The 25,390-nt window shown below is 42.1% G+C and overlaps 1 protein-coding gene across 5 annotated transcripts in view; it reads right to left on the bottom strand.

The window, feature by feature from the left end:
* The window catches only part of prdm16 (PR domain containing 16), a gene marked incomplete at its 3' end in the record, with an annotated part of 159,317 nt that overhangs the window by 65,609 nt on the left and 68,318 nt on the right, over window positions 1-25,390 (bottom strand). For 4 of the 5 annotated variants that reach the window (XM_035656564.1, XM_035656562.1, XM_035656560.1 and 1 more), the window contains 1 exon segment: window positions 9,552-9,602. In XM_035656564.1, the coding sequence (XP_035512457.1) occupies window positions 9,552-9,602 (51 nt within the window). 5 annotated transcript variants of the gene reach the window in all.

The raw sequence follows: 25,390 nt of genomic DNA on the forward strand, positions 1-25,390 counted from the left end.
CTTTCCTGTCTACCTTTGGCTGTCATTAGCCAATAAAAGGCATAAAAGCCCGTATAAAATCATGAAAAAAAGACCACATAATTCTCACTTTAAGTAACCCATTCTACGTTACATATCATTCGATTCAGTGTTAACCTAGAACATATTCATTAATGCAGCTTTAAGTAATAGGAAATTTAGTATTACAGGCTTATTTTTATTTTGTAAAGAATCATTTCTGTTTTGCTGTTATCAGCTCAACAGCTACTCTTCCTTGGACAAAGAGTTGCTGTTGCATGTGTGATCTGGAAGAGCAACTCAAGGGTCCTGGATCTCAGTGTATGATGAACTGAATGAGTGTCTTTTGTGATTCTGATATCAAGGCCTGGGTGTAAAAGTCTACTTGTGTGTGATTTTAATTAAATTTTCATTTTTAGACTTTCCAATCACTACAGCCGATACACAAAACCGTACATTTTCTGGCCTATCTGGGGCACACTAAAACACATGAGCAGAGCTAAGCACACATGTGCCTTTGTGTACGTGTGTCGGAGGATCTCGTTCGAAGTATGAAGACAGTTAACCAGAGCAGCCTCAACACACGCCGTGCTTCACTTACCACTCTGTGGCTAAAAGCTCCCCTAAGACCTGTTATGCCCAGACACACTTCCACTGTCTCCCGCCATCTCCTCATCCAGTCCCCCCCCTGCCCCCCAACTAGTCTCTTCCTTTCTTCTCTTCCACAATTTTCAAATGTTTTGTCTACCATAAATATTCAAGGGGGCACAGTGATGTGCGGATGGAGGGATGGATGGATGGATAGATGGTTGGGTAGATGGGTGGGTGGGTGGAGAAAGGGGGATCTTTTTTCACATGACCTTGTGTCGGCGGGGCCAGCCTCTCACCCCCACTCTCTGTCTCTCTTACCCAGACGGGCCGTGTCTGTGACTGGGCTGGCAGTTCCTGCCTCTCTTGGGCATTCTGGCATTCCTCCCCCCATCCCCCTGCCTCCGGCTGTCTCTTGCCCTCTGAGGGTTTCCATCTTTACTGACGCTCGCTCTCTTGCGTGAGCTCCATCTTTTGCCTGTCTATCTATAGACACTGTGTCAACACCTCACCATCTCTCACGCCATCTCCATTTCTCTGGCAGTTTTTTGTCTTTCCTCTTTTCAGGTTGATTAATGAAGACTTGTGAAAAATAACAACAAAAACAAACTGCCAAAAATGTGGCGTTTCAAAGCCCCCATTTCCTTTTATATATAGCACACACATAGCTATCCTCAAAGCACAAAATGCTAATGTTATTTTGTCAGATATTTTGGGCTGTGCAAAATATTAAAATAAGATTATATGCAAAATAACTTTAGCTGCAACAGCTGAAAATGAATTAAAAGGTCGACGTGTCTGCAGTACAGTGTTACAGAAGACTATTCTAACACAAAAGAAATACTCCCTCTTGTGATGTGGCGTTTCAAATGCGCCCAGTCGTTCTCACGCACAGATGAACCTTTATCTCCCTTGTCTGACACGTGAAAATATTTTTGACAAGCAGGACCACACAACTCTCTGTTCTCCGCCTCCCCCTGGCTTCTAGGTCTCCGTAGCAACGCCATGCGGGTCGTCATGTTATTATCACCAATGCTTGACCAGCCGGCCCTCTGCATTCACTCTATGTGCCTTAATGGACTCGCTGCTTTCTTGACAGACAAGACAGAGTGCGTGTGTGTCTTTGTGTGTGTGTGCTTGTGTTTTTGTGTCTGTTGTGAAGCGTATGAGCACCAAAATGTCCTTAAAAGCACAGAAAGTTGTCGATGGGGGCCTTTTATCAAAAAGTGGTAAGGTCAGAAGATGTCAAGTGACAAGCTGTTTGGAATTTTAGAATAGAAATATCTCAGCTTTCAAATATCTATTCATTTTGCAGTAAACATAAAAACATCAGCATTGGTTTGGAAGTTTAGGAAAGAGTAATTTTGTGACGTTTAATGCATTCCAGGTCTTACAATTATTTTTCAGGCTGTGATAGCATTGCATTATGATTTATTGAAGCTACCGTTTGTGCCTCTAATGTGGTGGATTTGATTGCTGAATACAATCAAAAAATGGTAAGCCTGGACATCATCCTTTCTGAACTGGAAAGACCATTCCAGTTGCAAAATATTTATGAAACTATGCAGATACTTCATAGAAGCGTGTGTTTGACAGGATATCAGGAAAATAAAACAAATTACACAATACGTCAAAAAGTATTACACAACAAAACAAACCCAGAAGTTCACGTGTTTCAGAGGGGAGCTTTGCTTCTTAAGACTTGTAGCGGAGAGGGTCATAACTGGGAAGCAATAGAATTATATGGATAGTATAAACAAATGTGTGAAAACAAGTGTGTGTCTGTGTGTGTGTATGTGTGTGTCTGTGTCTGTGTAAGTAAGGAAACTCATATGACAGCCCCCGCAACTGTCAGACTATCGCCCTCCTCCTTTTGTTGGGTGACCCCGGAGAATGTGGTGGGAATGGCCACTGGGAGAGAGATTATGGAGAGACAAAGACTGCAAGAGGGAATGAGAGAAGGATAGAAAGAGTGAAAGGCACAAGAAAAGAAAGAGAGAGAGAGAAGGAGACAGAGAGAGAGAGAGAGAGAGAGAGAGAAAGAGAGAGAGTTCAGGGAGCCAGCTGATGTGAAAGTGCCTCCGATCACCTCGTGCTTCTCCTCCACCCCCTCGTTCTGTCTCTCTCTATCTGTTCCACTCTTTCTTTCTTTCATTCCCACTTGAATTCCTCTCCCAGCGCTTCACTCCATTGTGACGTCGGCTTTCGATCAGCGATAACAACAGAGATGCGTCAGTCAGGGCCCACACACACACACACACACACACACAAGTTAAAAGTGCCACTGCAAGTTAAAAGTGGCACTCAGACACACACACACACAGTCGCACACATACATGAACACAGTGACACACAGCAGTGGCCTTTGAGTGAATGCTCCTCTCAAGGCATAATGACAGCATTCTGCAGTAACCATAGCTGGGACAGTTCCCACAGACAAGACAGACAGAGAGAGAGAAAGACCATTTCTTTCTGTCTTCACCTCTCCTCCTACTCCCCACCTCCTCTCCAACAACCCTGACTTTGTCCGGACCATGTGACCTTCCACAGATCAACGCTATTGGCTAATATTAAATGAATACTCCACCAAAAATCCATCTTTTACTTTCTACTTGTACGCTTGGAAGGCAGTAAAAAGTTTGTATCTTGTTGAAAATTGTCAAAATTTCCATAGAAGCTTCTCCAACAACTGCTGCAGCACAATCAATATATAACCAATGATTAATCAACCACCACCACAGCAGAGCAGCACTCTGGTTTGAGATGGATATGTCGCCACTGACATCCATCTATCCTCTGCAAAGGAGCTAGCTACAACATTTTCAGAGCTACCTTTCAAACGTACATGCATTTTGGTGGAGCATTCCTTTAGCCGAGTTCATTTTCAATTTAACCTCCTCTATGCACAGGACGATGTTAGCAGGCTAACAGTATGCTTTGAAAGATTATCCTGCCTTAGGATCCAAACATTCCCAAACATACGTGATTTCCACCATGTGAGCTCAGTCTCAAATCTCTGCATATTTGTCTGTCTGTCTGTGACGGACCACTCCCCATCCCTCCGTACCCTACCACACATGTACATGGAAGGCACAGTTCTGACTGCCTCCGGTTTCAAACCAACTTTTTTCCTCGTCTAACCTGACACAGTGCAGGATTTGGCAGTGTATATTTTGAAGGGGGGATGGGGATGAAGGTGGTGATGGTGCTGGGTGGGGGGGCAGGTTACGGAGCCAAATGAAAACATGTCACTCAGGGCCCATTAAAACGTAACCCTGCCCAGCAGAAGAAAGGGACCCATATCATCATTAAGTCATCTTGGGCCGAAGCGAAAACCGCAAATATTATTCCTGCACCCCCCACCACCCCCAATACACACACACTCACACACTCCTCCCTTTCTTTTCCTTCAGATGACAGAGAAGACGGGATGATTGGAGCTACGGTGTGTTTGCTCACTGCCTGAGAATGACAAGAAGATGTTTGGGAACTTCCTGATCATGCAACAGTTTGTATGTTTTCAAGAGCCAAGACATGAAGTAATTCATACAGGTAAAGTCTGTTTTTCTCACTTTGGGTAAACAAACCTACCTACCTACCTCCCTACCCATCCATCCTTCCATGTCACCTATCTAGTCACACAATCATTTTCTGTGACAATTAATCACTTGATAAGTCATTTAGTTTATAAAATATCTGAAAAAAGTGAAAACTGTAAATCACAACCAGAACCCAAGTGAGGTCTACAGATTTCTTATTTTGTAAAAAAACGCAAAAGATATTTAATTTACAATGATATAAAACAGAGAAAAGCAGCAAATGTCTACAAACTAGCCATTTGTAATTTTTTCTTAATAAATGACAAAAACAACAAACAAAAAATATTGAAACTGATTAGTTTTCTGTTGATCAACTTAACATACATTTTGGCACTACATCAGCCCATGCATACATGTACAGTATCAATGCCACACTGAGTGGAATACACATTGATGTTTTGGTAAAATTGAACTTTCTAGGCCTGCACTATAGTCTTTGTATTTATGTCTATTTGTGTGTGTGTGGGTGTGTGTGTGTGTGTACGTGTGTTCAGGCTATTTCCTGCTCTTTGGTCTCATCACTCCTCAGTCAAGTCATAGCCCTGGGGAGACCACTGCCAAGCCCTGGGCATTCACACCCCCACAAACAGATAAACACACACATACACACACGCACACACACACAGAGCCACCCCTGTAACCAGGGGGCATTTGTGACGTTCAGCATTATGAAAAATGACTTGCCCCCATGGCGCACTGGGGTGGCAGTGATTATAATATCCAGATAATCATTTCAAACAAATTATCATAATTATCAATCAATCATGAGCCTATTTAAGCAGGAGGAGGGATGGGGGAGTGTGGTGCTGTTGGCAGGGGGTAAACTATGGCCCGGAGCACTGGATCACTTCTGTGACCCATGTGCCTCCCTCTGTCCACATAATAGCCCTCATACATTTAGGGTCATTTAGCTAGCGTATTTAGGGACTCAATTCCCCAGCTTGATATCAGAAAAAAAGATATTCACACACAACTGCAGGCACATACACACCCATAGAATCACAAATGCAGCTGACCCCCATTTGACTCACTTGTCTTTCAATGTGGAGTGGGAAAAATCTACTTATAGGTCAGAGTTCATATTAACCCCTCTCATTTACTTATTTAAAACTAATACAGCATCTAAAACAGACATTTACCATGTACTTTGCTTCATTATGTAGATGGAACAATAAATAGTACTAGAGTTTGACTAAAAGAACACAAACGCTCATCCCTCTCAAGCATAGAAAGAAAGACATTTATCACTATCTAGAAATCATCAGTGCTTGAGAGAAGGCATGTCCACCTTCACTCAGACAAGTAAGAGAGGAAGAGTGACACAGACAAAGCAACAGAAACTTGATCGTCTTAAACAGATATTCCGCTGTATCTTTTCACAGCAAATCCCTTGTGAAAAGCAGCATGAATTGATTCAATCTCAGTAGTATTGAGAGGTGAATGAATGGGGATTGGAGAGTGAGACAGAGAAATTGAGAGAGAAAGATAGAAAAGGAGAGAGAGATAGATAGTAGCCGTCGGGGGCAGATGATCGTCTTGGGAAAAAAGCAATCAGTGCTCATTGATTTTCTCTGCTGGTTGAATGGAGGGTGTCTATCTGGAAGTCATTATCTGCCATCTGATCTGCTGGAGTGTTTACACACGTCAGGATGGACAGCGGCACTCTTCTGAAGATGAGGATTAACACAAACACACACACACACACACACACACACAAGAAACACATGCACAAGCATAGACTGCATTCTTTCTCCCTGCTCCCTATCTGGCTACCACTTTTAAATCCAAGGAATCCAAAAAGAAACACAAGTCCTCTGATACCCTATTAACTCCCACAGTGCCATGTGTGAATGAGAATATACGTAAGCATGGCCTAGACAGCTAAACAGACAGATAGTCCTGTTTTGTATAACCAGACCAAACCAAACAATCCCTGATCATATCACCAATAGCCACTGATAGCAATCTATAGCTCCAACAACACCATGCTGTCTGCTGAGAGAGAGAGGGGGATAAAATGAGTGGAAGAGGATAGAAGAAGTAAGCAGAGGGGGGATTCAGATAACACATCTTTGTTTTATTTTCTGTCTGTGGGTGGGGTATGAAGATGCATGTGTGTAAGCCAGTAAAAAAAAAACTCGATCCACGTCCAAGCAAGTGCAGGATATGAATTCAAGGCCTTAAAACTTCACACACACACACACACATACAAACACACACAGCTGTAAGCTCTGGGCAGCTTTCAGTAAGTGGGCTTGTGAAGCTACAATAACATCTTTGCTTCCGTTTTATCCCTCGCCTTAACCCTGACTCTACCAGTGCCCCCCACTTGCCTTTACACTCTGCCTTACTCAGCAACATGGAATGAGCCTGTGTTTGTGGTCAACTTTAATGTGTTACTGCATGGAAAGGGTAAATACATGTTTCTATAATAACTAAAATATTACTGTTAGGTTACTATAAATTCTTTTATCAGATAGAATATCCAGATTTTTAAAAATTTTACTTTAATTGCCTTTTTGATTCTTTTTCATTTTCACTACTGGAATTGGTGTGATATATCAAATGATTTTAGATTTGGTTGATTTTAATTTGCTACCTTGTATGAATCACTTTCTAACTTGGGGTTCGAATCTATTAAATATTATTATTATTAATAATATTTTTTATTTTACATATTAGAAGTAGTTGGCTCTTATCAATCTCAAGGTAATCTGTACAGTATGTATGCAGTATAATACAATCAGCAATCTTTGCATCTTTTCAGTACGAAACACAAGTTATGAAGACATGTATTGATGAGGTTATTAAATGTTTTATTACTTATCAAATATAGTATATAGCACTATATAGTCAGTGCCTCCTGATTTAATTTAAACAGAGAGAGAAGTCAAATATATATCCTCTTTATGTCTTCCAGTGCTTATACATCTCATCGCATCTATTAATCCATCCATGTATTCTGGCAGCCTGTCTATATAAAGTTAATCTGTGACCATAGTGACTAAAATACAGTTCACATCGACTCAGTTATGCATACTGTAGTTGTAGATATTTGTATTTACATATATAAACATAACAGGCCTGTTTTACTGTAATGTAAAGCACAGCAACAAATAAGAACTAATAACACACACAGTCATGCAAATACACACACACCTTTCAGCAGTGAACTAGTTTATTCACAAGCTACAACTCAATTAACATTCTGCCTTAATCAAGCATAGCAATGGTAATGACATGGTAGAGGCAGGAGAAGTCAATGTTTATGTGCGTCTGTGCCCATGCTCTGTGTTTGTGTGTGTGTGTGTGTGACTGCACGATGTGGATGAATGAGTCATGTCATAAGGAATGGCTCATGCATAATTTCATTCATATTCATAACAGGCATGTGGTCTGCCACCGCCCGATGAGGGCCCACCGCAACTCACACTCTGCATAATGAGATGTGGCCAGTGAGTGTGTGTGTGTGTGTTTGGATTTTTTTATGCACTGTAGGTAAGTGTACTGTATGCCTGTGTACTGTCATCTGTGTGAGTGTGTGCATTACAACTTTACATGCCTATCAGTGCATGTATGTGTGTGCAGAGTGTGGTGCATGGATCACTCTCATGTGGAAGGTGGTTAGGTCGTTTTTAAAACCGTGTAGGTTTTTCCACATTGTACGAACATGTGGGGAACAGGGAACAGCCCAAACCACCTGCGGTCAACTCTTAAAATAAGCTCATTGACTAATGTAGGATTTCAAATCAACCAAGCAGTCGGTTATTTGCATGCCCGTCTGTTTATAGAGGGTACAGCAACAAGACCCTTGACCTGAAATGCAAATGAGGAAATTTAAGTGATTTTTGTTTTTCTAAGGGCAAAATTGGTCATAATTGTAAATTATGCCAAAAGAGATTTAAAGTGAAATACGTCTTGCAAAGGCTGCTCAGGAGACATCTCTGTATACATGTGCTTTCCTCTCATATACTGCTTTTATTGAGAGGAGCTGGATTTTGTATTACAGTGCGTAGTCCACTATTAGTTCTGCTCGTGATTTTATGACCATCCTGTCATGTATGATGAGACAAAAGGTACATACAGAAGTCCAAATCTCTGTTTTAGTTTCTTTAATAGCTAAATAAAAGGTGAAAACAACTTGGCAACAACCTTAGTACGCCACTCATGTGGCATAATGAATGTTTTTAGCTCTGTTCTATCAATCAACCTTAATCAAAGTCCACATAAGAGTTGTAAACAAATGTTTCCATTTAAAGCTCATATTTCAACCATCTCATACTGATGGTTATTGTACTGCAAGGTCAGTCAATCAATGAGGAAAAGAAAAAAAGAAAAACATCAAAGACAATGCCAATAGCGGGTTTTGGAGTATTTGAAATAATGGTGCCATACTGCAAATATGGATCTAAACCTCAAATCTGGTAAAAACCTACATAATTTACTGCTGTCCCATTTTTAACTATTGATTTAGGTTTCAACTACCCTGCCATTGACTTGAGTTGGAGCTATGCCTGCATGGCTTCAGTCAGTCTCAGAGAAAGTGCTCACTCTGCTGCAGCCATTGTTCTTTCATGGACCATTAGATGGACATGAACTCTCTCGCTGTCCTGTCCTGACCTGGCGACACCGGCCGTAAAAACAAACTGCCCAGCCTCTTCAATAAATTTATCACCTCATAAAGTGGTCAGTGACTGGTCAATGGGACGTATCGGCCACAGTGTGTGTGTGTGTCAGTGTTTTGTGTCATCACATGTGCTGTGATATGTTCTACTAAAGCTTTTGTAGAAAGCTCTAAAAATGTAATACTGCTCACAATATTCTATTATATACACATAGCTATTTTAAAGAGTGCATGACTCAAAGCACACAGATGATCTTTTTCTGTACACCAAGCAGATGTTTTAGTTAGTTAGGTATTTTTTCAGGAAATCACATTGAGATCAAGATCACTTGAAACAACCAAGACACACACACACACACACACACACACACACACACAACCACAGTTATTAAAATAATCACAAATATTATTAGAAATATAAGATATTAAAGTTTTAAAGTCTCTCAGAGGGGGTGTGACAAACCTTTAAAGCCAACTTGTCCTCTGATCTAGTGTCATTGTTATATATAACATAGCATAATAGTCAGATGACTCTTATACATATTTCTTTATTAGGTAATGCCAGTACAAATGTAGAAGTCCTACATTTTGTGCTCGCAAAGAAATGCCACTTTATTACTTCGCCCTCACAATGACTTTGATAGCTTTGATGTAAAGGCAAACCCAGCACGATAGTTGTCATGCAGAGCAGAGGTACCGAGAAAGAATTCAGGAAATAGCATAAACAGGTATAACTATCCTACCTTCTTGATGCAGCTGTCAGGGGAGGCTTCTTCATGGTCATTCATCATCTGCTAAGAAAACCAAAAATACATATGTTTATAAAGGGCTTCATGGCACCAAAACCCACACCTGTCATTATTCAAAAATCTGTTTATTAAAGCATTAAAAGAGAATATTGATTCCTGCGCTTCACAGGGCCTCGGCCATGGGTTGGGACCATCGCCGCTTGATGATATGAGCACAGGGTGTTCACAGTTCATCACACAGACCCTTTGGGCTACAAATGTGACCAGAGGGATATAATAATGGACTGAGAGGTCACAAAAACACACACACAGAAGCAAACATAACACTACACACACACACCCACTCTGATGAATGAATGCCCCACAGATTTGACGTTAATTCTCCGCTTCAGCGTTGCAGGAAATTTCGCTGTGACTGTTTCTGTGTCTGTGGGTGTGTGTGTGTGTGTGTATAATTAAGCCTTCAAGCAATATTTACTGGGGGCAGATGGGTGGTAGAATGCTCCCAGTGTCTGCCAGAGGAAATGAAGGAAGTGGGGGAATGATGAAGAGATGGGGCTGCTCTGCTGCAATGAGGGGGCATTTCACATATAATAGCAACCCAGAGTCTCTCTCCGTCTTTTTCTCCCTCTCTGAAGCCCATTGATGGCAACTGAGGATCAAAGAAGAGATGCAGACTGTTTTCAGAGCAGTTTTAGGTGGGGTGGGGGATTAGTGTGGTACTTTAGTGAGTTCAAGTGAAATTAGGCCTATAAAACTTCCTCAAGCACCGACACACGGCATATCTGAGCCTCCCTTTTCCTGCTCCCTATCCTCCATCTACCCTTTAACAGTAGGTGTGTTGTTTTGGTGTTGTGACAAGACTGCCTGGCTGCTTTTATATTAGAGCTGACATATTAAAGTTTGTATTTCTTGAACCAGTGTGGCCCACCGTGATTGGCAAAGAGACATTCATCTTCTGTGGAATCTGCCATGGAAACTGGAGCTTTTCTTTGAATTCTGGCATACAACAACTTCTTTTACGCATCTTTCTATACTAGTCCTCAATTCACAGGAAGTGATTACGAATTGTGTATGAGCTTGTGAATGTGTACACTCACATGTGATAGGTTTGTCCTTAATATTATTTATACAAAAACTGTTAAAAACATAGTAGCACATAGAAGTTCACTCTCAGTTCTTCTTTCTCTGCTCTCACTAAACAGTGAACCAGATGGGCCATATGTGCACCGATGTACCGTACACCGTGGTTTCCTACATTAAGCTGTCAAGGGATCTGTTTCTCAGCCTCTCCAAATGGGAGCAATTACAGCACAGATACTTACAACAGTGTTCTCAGCCTACTTACACATCATCTAAACCTTTACAGAAGCATCCTGTTCCTGAAATCAATTTCAAACAACGCAACAGTAAACATGTCATCCCCCACAGGAGTTGCAGTCTCCCTTATGGCCAATACAATTTGTCACATCGTTTTGACTTCTAACTGTAGCGCAACTATTTTGAAATTGCAAAGAGAGATGAAGTGCATGAGAATGTAATCAAAATCTGACGTGATCCATCCATATGATCTGATGTGATCCATGATCAATGAACACATTAACTAACAAAGACTGTGGGTCTGTAGCTTTTTCTCAGTTTCTCATGACACAAAATGTGTAGCACACCATAGTGTTGATAATTCTAAATTCACATCACTTTATGTTTACAATAAATGCTTAGGAATAGAAAGGCTCCTGACAATAAAGAACAAAAAAGAGTAGCTAATAAGGTGAGTACAAGTGATTGAAAGTGTGCAGAATTCCTTGATTTCTTTGCATATTATATTTAAAATGGCCGTTTAGTTGCTGCATAGAGTTTAATGTAGAGTAGATAAGAACTCTGGCCTCTGCAGCATCTGCATGTGTTTATGTGTGTGAGATAAATAATTTTGCTCTTCACAAAAATAGCTCCAGATGCTGATGTTCTGATTTGAACAAATGATAGAGACAGATTATAAAAAGGAACAAACATTCTAATTTCTTTCTGTGTATTTATTTATTTATTTATTCAATGCAACAACTGTGTTGGGTAAAGTAGAAGGGGTTTCAGGATGGCTACTTAGAAAGAAAGATAAATTAGGGTTAATGTGTCTGCCCTATAAGTAAAAAATGTGCCTGTGGACTTTAAACATGGCAATAGAGTAGATAGTAAAACAGAAAGAGTGAGTAAGAGAAAGAGAGAGCTGGGGAGAGAAAGAGAGAGAGAGAGGACTTCCCCTTTCGTGTAATGCACAAGACCAGCTGCAACAGTTTACAAAACCAACAGCTTGGCTGGGTCGCCTAAAATGCTACCAGGCGTTCAACAACTATAGGACAATTTCTGGACTTTCCCCTTGCTCTCTTCAGCTGCATGCCAAGTGTAAATATGTGTGTGTATCAAATTGTGCAAGAGTAACCTAAAACTGTAGAAGACATGAGTGGTTTTACTGATGCCTTAATGTCTTTCAGCTTCAGGTGGGGGGTCGGGATGCTGTGGGCTTTCTGTCGTCCAAACCTCAGTTTTGGGTTCAGAAACACTGAGCTGACTGTCAGTAAATGCTAATTACAAAGCTTCCTGGCTTTGAATTCTAGGCAACTATAATCCAAAATTGTTTGTCTGTTGAAAAGTTATCCAATTAGGTTTTTTTTTTCTTGGTTAGAAGTAAAATGTAATCGTTTTTTAACTTTCCAGGGATGAAAAGCAAGGGCTTGTGCAATGATGACAATAACTGTAACACAAAGGCAGGTGGAGATGCTCTTTCAACACTGGCATACTGTATGCACACATACACTCACATATACACATTCACACACATACCAGACACACACAGACAGAAACACACACAGCAGGACCCCGCCAAGCAAATAAATAAGCTATTAATTAGGGAAGGAAAATGTGATTGGCCACTGACTGGCGGTGCTATGATTTATTGCATGTGTCACCGTCATCTCAAAGTGACTTTTACTCTGGGTCGGCGAGACAAGTCCAAATAGAGACTGGCCTATGTCGAGAGGGATAGATTTTCCACTACACAGAGAGAGGTAAAATTGTCCATTTGTTCTGTATCTAGCTGGCTGAATGCTGACATGTCAATATGTCTTATGGAAAAGAGAAAACACTGAAGCGAGGGTAATTAGAAAGTGTGTGTAAGTGTGTGTCTGGGCACACAAACTTCTCTCTCTGGCCCATATGACCTCAAACATAAACAAATCCAGTTGTGGCTTGATGAAAGTGCAGCCACCTGCAGAATCCTTCCACCAAGAGCTGTCCAGACCCTCATTAGGGGTATGCGTAAATGTGTGTGTTTGTGCGTCTGTGAGAATGTGTGTGTGTGTGTGTGTGTACATGTCTCTCACCATGTCTGTGGTGTGTGCTTTCACACTAGGCGGGAGGGAAAACCCCACCATTATTAGTGTTTCATAGCACAGCTTTTGTTATTGGACAGAGTCAGGAGTTTTTCAACACCACTTTAGCACCATTCATATTGACATGCCATGATGACCAAGCGGACAAAAGAAAACACAACATGGGGAGAGACACTCAATGAGTGGACTGCCTCATTGTTTTTACAAGACCTGTCATGGCCTAAAACACATGACGGAGCGAAATCCCGCTCAGTTTATTTCCAGAACTCATTTAACATGAAAAAACAGCAGTACTGCCACAAGGGGGGTTTCTGTATAAGGCCCATAAAGCATATGTGGTGGTTTTGCATTTACAGCTCAAGTCAAACCTTGAGAAAATGACCCATACAGTAATCTTCTAGTCATACAATTCACCAGTGAGAAGGCTGAGTAAGTAGCCATAGCAACTAGAGGAGGACCTTACAAAAGCTTGCTCATCATCATCCTGAGGCGCGAGGAGAAGAAGAGGGCCCCACTTGGAGGTTTGCGTTGTAGGAAAATGTTAGCATTCTGTTGCCAAAAACAATTCTCCTCAACTCTGGATAATATGAGGCAATACAGAACACGGCCCAATGGATGGCTGCGGATGTCACAAAGCCACAAGTTTCCAAAAAGAAACAGCAGCAAACAAACCTCAGGGCTTTTTGAACCAGGGACTGACTGACAACCCATTGGCTGCAAGAGCCACACCAAGAAAGCCACAAATTGAAAGTTTTGCTACGCATTTATTGGGAACTTTTGCAGCTTCTTGGCACATTGACAAGATTTCATTGTGGTGGCAATGCTTCGGAAGGGTTATTGATCTTTTTGACGTATAGATGGGAGGGGAAGCAGTCTTTCACTGTGGGTCGTGTTGTATAATAAACTGCAGAGAAAGTGTACTGGTGTGAGAGTTAAGACAGAAAAAAAGAAAAAAAATGAAAGGGGAGGCTCTGTTTCTCTTTGCTGGAGCCTTTAAAATAGGAGCTAACTATCATGTCAAACATGATGTCAACAAATGAATCCGACTCCTCTGACTCCCAGATACTGGCAAATCTGATCGGAACACTTTACAATCAATAAAATGACACGACTGCCCCAAAAAAGGAAGAAAAAGAAGTGGGGATATCAGGTCATGTTTTCCTCTGAGGTCTCTTGCTATCATTTGAACTCTATGATAACGAACCTTTCACACGTTCTTGCCAGAATCTGCAAGAGATTGTTTGACTAAGGATACACGTCTGATTCAGCCTGCTTTTTAGCATCAAGTCCGATGGTGCCTGGCTGTACTTCCAAGTCTTTTCTCGTTTGTCCTTTAAAAGGGTGTAAAATGGGGCTATTTCGGGACTTTCCAGAGATAGGGGCCTTGACAGCTGACCCAAAACAAGACCAGAGCTATGACTTCTTAAAAACATGCTTTAACAATGAGGTTGCTCCCAGACCTTAAGTAGGGAGGTGGGAGACTAAGGCAGGAGAGGAGGAAACAGGGTAGAAATTTGCACCGCTAAATACCAGGAAGCTGGGCGTCCATCAGATAGAATATATTTATGATGACTTTAATAAGCGAAAGGCTTGAGGTGCTTTGGCCAAGGCAAACATCAAGGGGAGTGCTGATAGTAAACGTTCCCTCTCTTTCTCCCTTTCTTTCTCTGTATTAGTTGATAAAGGAGGTAATTCTGAATATAATCACCATTTGCTTCCTTATCTCCATGTCCACTTTTCTATGAAGCTTAATGTGAGAAAATTATACATCTCATTGGCAAAAGCGAAAGAAATTGATGCCAAAGGAATGCATGTGATGCCATTGTCTGTGAGAAAGAGAAGAGATCAGATTAGCTTGCCACTTATCACACCGCGCTAAAGCTAACACTGTTACCCAACCCTACATCCAGATGGATCTATGCAGGGTGCGGCCTGTGACGGAACTAAGAACTGTTGGTGAGATAGAGCTTAACGCACAAAGGTTAGATTTGGAAGGCAAACACTCAGAACTATTGTGCGACTCTGGAAAGTCACGGCCACTTGTCAAATACAAACGGCTGATATTTACAGAACGAGCAGTGACCCTGTATGTCCTAAGAGTCTTTGTGTGATTTATGAAGAAAATGCCACAGTGAAATATCCTGGCAGGGTTTGCGTTGACTCCGGACAGGCTTGTCTCATCATTTCAATGTCATATGATTCACAGGTCTTGCATAGACATGTGTGGTCTAGGTGCCACACATTATACACTTGGTACAAATGAGTGATTCAAATATTTGTATTCATACGTTTGACAGTTACAGCATTTGAAGTTAGATTTCTGTAAGAAAGTGATGTCTCAAGGTGAGGTTTGCACTTGGTCAGCAAACAAACCTTGGGAAAGAAGCTCACTTTCATGAAAAAGAGAGTGAGAGGAATGCAAAGGGAGAAGGAGGGAGGAGGAAGAGAGCAGGATTCTGCAAATGTATTAAAAGGGTCATATTTTCATGGCGGCCTTGTACGACCATCCATCACCTGACGTCCAAGGCCCCTTATCCTTTTAAGGCCGTTGACTCTGAACTTGATATCGACAGAACCATACAGATAAATTATCTGCTTGGCCTCCGCTTTATTGATAAGTCATTTGGGCAGATGATCAGTAATAATCATAAGTGAATAAGGGTGTGCCGATAGATCTTCAGCTAGCAGATGTTGTGACAGCCATAGGGTTGAGGCCCAATAAATAACCATACCTTTTGGCCTAAGAGGATTGCCTACACAGCATCGGCAGCTGCTGTGGCATGCCTTTCAGATAATGATATATCACGTCCTCCCTCTTCATTTTGATAAAGGTTGCAGTTTATCGATAAGTTGCAGCAGGAAGAAAAATAATATTGCCTTATTTCTAATGATCTCCTATTCTTCCCATGACACATATTGCCTCTAAGCAAGCAGGGGGTTATGGGAATAAGATTTAGGGTCTTGTCTTGAGGGCATATAGATCGAATCAAAGGTCATGCCATGGATACTTTTCATTTCACATACCTCAGCTGAGTGAGAAGCCTACACTGCCTATGCATATATGAATGTTTACATTTATGCACTACATAAATCTGATATTGGCTTTTCAGCTCAGCAATGTCATATGTTTCATATCTCCATTTCCCCTTGCAAACTGAATTTGTGTATTTAGAAACATACACCAGACCACACTGTCTGTTCCTCTGTCTAGTGCCAATATGAATCCTTAATTCAAACCAGGAATTCCTTTAGGTAGGTAGAAAAGGACACGGAAACACAGAGAGGGGGATCTCTCATCGCATCAGGGGCTGTTCTGGACAGCAGCCACTGAGATATTGTCACGTGACGACGGATAACTGGCGAGTAAATTGCATATCGTTTATCGGGTCCGGCTAAATATTTACACCGTTTGCATATTTCAACATAAACAGAGGGGTTTTGGTAGCTTTTCATTTCTCCTCTCTCTCTCTCTCTCTTTCTTCAATTCCAATATACGTAAAGGAAGGACATGCTGACTCAAACAAGAAGGCTGGCTATGGACAGACGTTAGACAAAGTGAAAGAAGGAGAGAAATGAGGAGAAAAGAAAAGACGTTTTAAGGAAGATAGTTTTGTTTTGTATCCGTGCATTAGTTGATCAGGCATGCCCCTGCAAATCCATCCTGTGGCTTTTCTGCATTTTTGGACCACACACCCCAAACATAGAAGTGAACGTCTCTAGTGGACTTGGGAGCTAAGGTGTGTGTACTATATGGTCGGTTGGCCTGGGACAGGCAAGGGTTTCTTCAGGGCTCGGGGGGTTTATACCGAGGTCAAGCCCTACACACGACGACGATGATGATGATGATGATGCTTGAGAAGGCCAAAGCTATGCCGAGTGAGTCGCTGATGAGATTTCTCCAGCAGATAAATAAACAAGGCCTGACCGTGGATTTCCTGCTCAGGGGTATGAATATGTGTTTTTGTTTGTGTGCAGCAGGGTATTTTGGATGTACAAGTTTGATCTGATGCACAAAACAGAGACAAATTATACACATACTACTGTAGAACTGTTACATAATTACAGTAGTAACAGTTATGCAGATCAATTATGAAACATCTCCCACAGGTCCTCTGTCTTCTGTTAACTTTGTATCCACTTAGTTCTTTAGCCTTCTTTCACTCCCTCAATGGTCTTTTTGTACTGGTATGATGTGTTTACAGGGAAGACGTACAGCTTAGATAGAGGCGTGTGCTGAGGAAAGAGTAAACAGATCCCAGTGTTCATAAGACACTCTTTGTTAAATAGGTAGCCAGTGTTTTTAGTTGCTTTTATTGCACCAATGCACTTGAAAGTGTACTCTTTTTCATATGATTTATTAACCACAACAAACATCCTGAACGCTGCATCTGTTAAACATGACGCCGTCCTTCCTTTTACTGAAACTCATCCACTGTCGGAATAAAGAGAGCATTCATGCGTTAGATGATTGATTTGACCTTCTACAATGCCATCATCAAGTCAAGTCAAAAACTAAAATCCAAAACTTTTTTAAGGTTTAATTCAAACACAATTACCACTGACTGAAGCACGTACACGATATAAATACCAACAATAATAATGGCAGCTTAATAGTTGTAATGGCTGCTATTAGCATGTGTATTATTTTGAGTATGATGTGGAGATAAAATACAAAAAGCGTTTGTCTATAACAAATGGACTGTAACTTGTGCACTGTTTATCCTTGTGATTTCTTTTGGTGGCCAATCAGATTATTTACACGGTGGAAACATATAAAAGCCAAAGCAGTTAAGGCAGCTGCTACTGCCAAAAGATACTGTCTGGAGATACTGGCTACAAATAGTCTCTTTCACTATGGTGGCCAGTGAGGAGCACATTTTGCATGGGGTTTATGCAAAGGGGAAAAAAATACAATCTTGATTGCCAAATGCATATAAAGGCCATTAAATAATGATGACTGGTTGTTTTGAAATTCTGTTCCTACACCATTAAGTCCATGAGCAGTTAAATCCGTTCCATATAATGGCATAAAAGCTTCCACAGTCTTTCAGACTATAACAACTCAATAACAAACAATACCATTGTAACTGTCCTTAGATTATTTGTGACAGGTTTTATTACAACAAAGGATTTTGCCACGCTCGACAATCCACATGAAAAACACTATGACTACAAAATAAAAGACTCTTAAGCACTGAAAAATACACCAACTGGAAACACCAAGGAAACATTGAGAATTGATAGATCGAACCGATTGTGCAAATAAATCATCCACCATTCTGAGCGTATTGATTCTCTCAGTCTAACATTTGTTGCTGCACAGCAACCTCATTGGGGCTCTCATGCTCTGTGTCCATTTTTTTCTCTCTTTCCAACCCTCCCTTTGTCTTTCTGAACACACACTCTATTTATCCGTGCTCTCAAGAGATAGCAACATTTATCACCACAAGAGCTGTCTCCAAGTCCACAGGATCAACCCATCACCTCTACAATAAATGTCAAGCTGTCATGATTTATGCAGCTAATGAAATTGATTAGATGGCTACAGTATATCAGAACATTGTAATCACATGATTCACTATTGTCCTGTTTACTCAACTGATTTGAAAGGCATGTGTGTCTCTGGGATGAAACCAGTGCTGGGTGGTAAAAACTGGTTGTGAGACATCGTGTCAACCACCACTTGGCATTGTACAGTAACATCTTTGGAGCCACTGTCATCAGTCTTTATGATTTGGCCTTCAGCACTCTTCGAAGAAGATATAATTGAGTGGAGATAATGTAGCAGTACCCACTCCCTCGTACAAAGGCCATTGTCTGATGTTTTTTCCATCAAAACCCAAGATGAGTTGAAGTGTTACTGACTTTGATAATTTCAGGGATGGTCTCAGACTTCAAAAGACTGTGTGGTAATGATGTTGCAAAAGCGATGATATGATGCTGTTGGCTATCCTAGGGCACTGAATGGAAAAACGGTGTATAAGAATGGACTTTGTGGTGCAAGACACTGCCAAGTAGAATTTTAGTATCTGACATCATGATACCTCATGTCATTCCAAAGTTCAACCTCTTGTATGACATATACACCAAGAACTATTACATCAATACCAAAGACTACTAATTTTGAGCACTCCATCACAAGCATGTCAGACTACCACTTTACTTGTTCAAAGACAAAATCCACCTCTAATATGCAGGTGAATGTAAATATCTATTCAGTTGACCTTCGGGCTCATCACAAATGAGTTTATTAGCTGGGCCATATAAGGTGAAGGCCCTTTACAACCCTATTAGTGGGAAGCAGAGACTATCTCTGTCACTAAGATTGATGTTCCCCGGCTTATCGAGCGCTTCCGTTATCAGCAAAAACCTTCAGCAAGGGATACTAAGTCCCATTTGCACACCTCAGACTTAAGACTCATCAAACCTCACAGGTCTTTATCATCGGCATCATCAACTGTTAAAAACTCTTATCATTATTATCTTCACTGGTGTCAGTGATACCAGTTTTATTTTTTAATGTAGAGCTATCATCATCATCCTGGCTGTTAGAATAACAATGGTATGATATGTACAGATAGGATGCTCTGCTGTGGTCTCTGAACCCTGGTTTATAGCTGTCTCTCTGTCTGGCCAGTCCTGGGATGATGACAGATGACTTTATTGGGGGAGTTGCATGGTCACAACTTGCAGCCGGGACTTTCCATTAGTCATCTAACTAGAGCAATCAGCATGGAAAATGTTTGCGAACACACTCTTGACCCTTTTCTGTTGTTTTTATATCTGCAAAGCCAGAACGTAAGCTATTCTTTGCCCGCGCCATAGTCTATTTCAATAACAAAAAACAAAAAAAGACCAAACAAACACGGAGCAGGGAAGAAACTGATTTTGGAGCGGTTCCCTCATTAAATTTCTTCTCATTTTGGCCCCTGCGGTTGTAATAGATGACTTAGGGAGAGAGTTATTGGACAAAGGAGGAGGGAGGGCGAGGGGGTGAGCTTGGTGAGAGGAAACTTATCTGTCCTTGGGCTGTGGGACAGAACACAGTGTCGGCTTTATTCAGCGTCTCGCCCTGTCGTTAAGGAACGATGACACACTCCTCCAGGCCCACATTAATCTTTAACAGTGTGATTTCTAAAATAACACCAGTGTTTTCCCTACGGCACGTGGGGAGAGAAGGCCCCGTTCAGTCCAGCTGAGCTCAGTTTTTTTTTCCTTTTCCCCACACTGTTAACATTGGAGAGCAGAGAACAGGGGAAGAGGTTTGAAGACTCAAACAAGGGACAAGAGTTTGAAGAGCGAAAAGAGAAGAGACACATTGCACGGGAGTATGGGGAGCATGAAGTGGAGCTGGAGTGGATTTGGTGCAACGTCACCAGATGCTAAAAGCCCTTGACCTCACTTACTCACCCTGACAGTGGCAGTTCCAGTGGCTCCTTCGCGCCACACATTACTGTTGTTAACAGTGTTATCACAGGGCTGCCCTGGGTAAGATAAAGACTGTGGCCACTGATTGGCCTTAAGTGAATGAGGGACTGGCTGCAGACACATAGACGGGGAGGGGAGTGTCAGTTAGCCTGCCTCTGGTTAATGACAGTGGAGAGATAGAAGCTGAAACAACAACGTTTTGTGGGGAACTGTGTGTGTTTAACAGCAGGCTTGGAAAAGGAGCACGGGAGAAATAGGACAGTGCCACTAATGTTGTTTGGGTTTTGGGAGCCAGACAGGAATCTCTCTTTCTCTCTTGCTATCAGGGCTAAGGGAGGTAGCTTGGCCGGTCGCTAGTGACCATTAGACAGCATGATAGCGCCACAGCTTTGAGGTTTCCCACCGGGACAAGCAGGGGGCCTCATAAGGCACAAAGAACAAGATGGAAGATCTAGTGAGCTGATTCTGACAGTCAACCAGAGCCAAAACCACTAGCTTATGAAGCCAATAGATTCTTGCAAAAATCTTGTCTCACAAAATAGCATCTCACTCCCTTTATCTCTCTCCTTCTCACCCGCTGTTTCACTGAATCTTCTAATTCAGTAGATGTAAGAGTGATAGTTAAAGACTTTGTGAGGCTGTTAAGCTGTCGGATAGGCTTATCATTTCTGTAGTTTCCATGTGCATTTCATTTCTCATCTCCTCCCTCCTTCCTGTGTCTCCTTTCCGCTGAGTGCTCCACACAGTATACAGAAGGTCGGGCCAAGGCTAACATGTATCTATAATGTGTTCGTCTCAGGCAGCCCCCTGAGGAGTGGAGCGCTGCTTTGGCTCCTTGGCACAGCGGACAATGTGGGTGTTGTGTGGAGGAGCTGGCTCGCTGTACACACATAGATGAGTCAATCTGGGGCCATTGCTGAACTGCTGCCTGTCCTGCTGCTCCAGTGACTAAATAAGACCACTCTTCACTGATTTTTTATTTATTTATTTATTTATTTTTAAAACATGCTTCCCTTATTTGTTTTGCATTATTTAAAAAAAAAAAATGACTTAACTTTTTCTTTTACTCCCCATGCTGGATTTGATCTATTGTCACCCCTCACACTCAGTACAGCATGCTGTCTTTTATAGGCTTGTGTGTCTCTATAAGTGTGTGTGTGTGCCTACATGAGAGTACTCCTTTTCACAGTGCTGACACCCGGCAGATTGAGACATCAGGCGCCTGCTCGCTGTGGTAAATTAGCCATTCTTCTCAGGGGCTAATTGGAAATCTAAATGTTTTGCAGGGGGAGAGAAGAGCTGTGACGGAATGCGGTCTGCCTGGGAGCGGAAAATCAGATTACAGATTTTTTTTTTCTTTCAATATTTTTATTCAATGATAAATGATAGAAATGTACTACTCTATGTTGAGGGAAATCGCAAAGAACAAAACATATTTTGTGAAAAGGGATAGTGGTAAACAATGTTTATCAAGAACCATTTTTTGTGGAGATGTATTCCCATCCTGAAGCCCTTGCCACTTTTAATGAGCAAACACTCAAAGCTCTGAATTAGAGGGAAATGCATTTCCATGCATAATGACCCAACTACAAAAAAGGAAAAAAAGGCATTAATTACAGTGCCTCCATCTACATAATTCAGAATAAAATATGAAACAAAAAATGCCACTAACACTAATTGACTAATTCATCACAGGACCTTGTTGGTAAATGTTCTTCCCTGCTTGAGTAGTTTCGGCAAAATGAAAACATTTGCATAAAGTTAAGGTTTTAGGCCTGCTAGTAAACACTGAAAAGTGAGACAAAATATTGTTAAACAATGTAGCATTTCTTGACGTAATAATTATGAGTACCACTTTCCCAATCACTAATGATGTGTGTTAAGCTAAGAAAAAAGTGCATCCCTTTTTTAAGAAAATATCACATTTCTTGCAATTAATGTAATAAAACAATGTATATGAAAAAAGGAAAAAAAATGTATTCTAAAATTGCAAAGCAAAAATGTTGGAATTGTATGTAATGTTTTAAAACGAATAAAAGCACGCCTTTGCAATGCTAAATTTCCTGCCAAACATCATCTTCTAAGTATCTTGACAAGTCAAAGTGGTGTGACTTTGTTCTTTATAAGCAGACAGTCCTGTGAATGTGGCCGGAGGCTGGCCCATGCACAGTTATGGGCGGTACTCCCCGTTGTTGGGGGTGAGTTTGAGGTGCTGGGAAAAAGGGCTGTGCATTCACAGTAAATGAAGCCTTGTGAGTAACCGTGGAGAGAGTGTTTCTTAACTGATGAGTCCAGAGACAACTTCCCAGATCTTCTCTGCCACATGGAGACACCCACAATGCTAAAGACCTACGGCCCATCTTTAGAGCAAACCACAGAAAGCCACTGAATAGCTTAGTTTTAGCCTCAGCCATGAAAACAAATCTAAACACTGTGAATTGAGTTTTGTCTCATTCTCCTTAATTGGCAGCAGCAGGTTTTTGCCTCTTTTTCTTCTCCGTTCAATATGAATAAATGCGACAAGCTTCTGATCCCGGCTTTTCAGCCTATGACTGTTTATTTATCTATTTCAACTACACCCATGGGAACAAAAGGCATGCAGAATGGCCACTGACAGCCATGTCGAATATCTCTTTCTGCCAAATCTGGCTGTTTTCTCTCACTGCTGTCACTTGATGTCTTTATGCAAGGCTGAGAGTTCGCCACTATGAAAGGGGTGGGGGCGAGCTGAGTGAGTGACCCCCACAGGAGGGGAGTATTAAAAGTAAAAAAGAGAGCGAAAGCAAGGGATGGATGAACCAGAAGGCGGGAGAAAAGTGGAAGGGGGAGAGGGGGCACCCCTGCAGGGTCCCAGGCATCTCGGCTGGCAGTCCCCATCTTGGCTTCAGACGGCTTTTGTCAGTGAGGGGAAAAGAGGGTCTCTTCTTCACTTGGGCATGGGACAATAGATGTTTTGTCAGTCAGGGAGGGGGTGTCAGTGGGGGAGTATGGAGGGATGCTGAAAGAGGAATAAAGCCAAGGACCCATCTTCACAAGGGATGGGGTGGCGGTGGTGGGCAGCCCTTTGGGACTGGGCAGATGTTGAAATGAGGATGATTTATTAGCCTTAGTGTCCTTGGTGGCACTTGGCCACCATCCCAGATTTAGGAGTGAGAGAGAGTGACTGAGGGTAAGAGACATGGGGAAAGAGGAGGAGGGCAGCTATGTATCAGAGACATCTTAATACCATCTATGGGCATGGGGCGCTTCTTGCTCTCCGACCGTCATGGTATTTTTGTCCAATTCTCTCGTAGAAAAATAACTTGGTTGGGAGTCATCTGCATCACTGAGTTGGACCTTGTCACCCAGCATTACCCTCTCCCTCCACCACAATCCCTTCCCCCCCAACAAACCCAAACACACTGACTGTGTGTGCTGCCCTCGTGCACCACCACCACCACCACCACCACCATCACCACCATCCCTCCCCTGCTTATATAAAACAACAAATTACCAAATTAACATTCCCGACAGTCCTCACTCTCTCTTCACAGTTCTGGGCAGAGACACTCTAAAACTTGCCAGAAAACAAGTGTAAAAGAGAAAACTTTCTATGGGTGCATGTGGCTGTGTGTGTGTTTGTGTGTGTTATGCATGTTTTGCATGCGTGTGTGGTCAGGGAGATCTCCATTTGTTGCCTCTGTTGCTAAAAAAGGAAAAATTAAAAGTAAGAACTTTAGGTGTGTGTGTGTACTATATGCGTTTCTGTAGGTCTCAAGCAGCTGCAGATCCCTGTAGCCTTAGCCCTGTGCTGTGCTGTAATTGGGAGGTGTCACATGTTTTAAGTCACAGCATGTCACCCTGTCATGCCACCCATGAAGACCCATGAGCCTAGCTGTGTGTGTGTTAGAAGCTACTGAACCTAAAGTGAGAAGAAATACGACACATACCTTGGTGCAAACCTTCCTGAACAGTTTTCCATTTTTTCTACTGTACGAGTCCCGCTTGCCATCCCTACAGCACATCTCTCCACTCCCCGCTCCCTTCACACATACACACACATTTTCTCCCGAACTTGACCTCCCAATTTCTCTCCCTGCATCCTACGCTCCTCTCTGTCTTTTACTTTCCTTTCCTCTCTCCTCCCAGCAACATTTAATCTTGTGACTTGTTTGTCCACCCTATTTCCCAGCCCTCTGCTGACAAACTGTAGGAGGGTTACTTAAAGTAGTGGGGGAAAGTTTGGACAGCTTTCATCAAGGGTACCCAGGGGGAAGATTGATTGGCAAAGTAATTTACTGCCCAGTGTCCGTTCTGCACTCCTCGTTCCCTACCTCTCTCCCCACCCTTCTCCTGATCTGTCTATCCATCCATTCGTCTCCGACTCTTTACAAATCCATACCTGCTGCCTGGAGGTAAAGGTCTCAGTGGGAGTGATAGTGAGTGTGTGTGTCTGTATATGTGTGTGTCTATGACAAGTTCTGCAGGTCTGCATGTAAGGGTGAGAGGTTGGAGTCTAGGTAACCACTGGCACAGATGAAAAAGACTGATTGTCTTTGGGTTGACGAGGAGATTGACTAGACGGCTGCAAGAGTGTGCGTGCATGTGCGTATGTGCACATGTGTAGACAATAGGCATGTGACTTTGGAGGTCTTGGGGGGGCAAGAGCTTTTGACATGAATGAGAGGGAGGGTCATCTATCATCTACAGAGAAGGGTTGAGGAGGGGTTGGAGGAAAAGGCAAGAGAAAGGAGGGATGAGGTTGCAGGGGTCAAGTCTCCATCACTCTCGCTGTCTTCTGTTCTCTCACTGTCAACCTCATGGCGACTGACCACTCAGCGGACTCCACTTCAGCCTTGCTACTGCTGTTCTCCCTCACAAACTGTTCCCCCCCTTCCACAGGCCCCCGGAAACTTTTGTTCCGTTCATTAGTACAACAAATACATACAGATGCTCAGGGAAGGAGGACGAAAAGGGAGAAAGGATTTCTAAGCACAAGCTCCCCCCCAAATGATTGCTGATTTGGAGACAATCTGCTTC

This window comes from Morone saxatilis, unplaced genomic scaffold (genome assembly GCF_004916995.1).
Source record: "Morone saxatilis isolate NCDOM2014 unplaced genomic scaffold, NCSU_SB_2.0 Contig15, whole genome shotgun sequence".
In the NCBI taxonomy this organism is placed as follows: Eukaryota; Metazoa; Chordata; class Actinopteri; family Moronidae; genus Morone; species Morone saxatilis.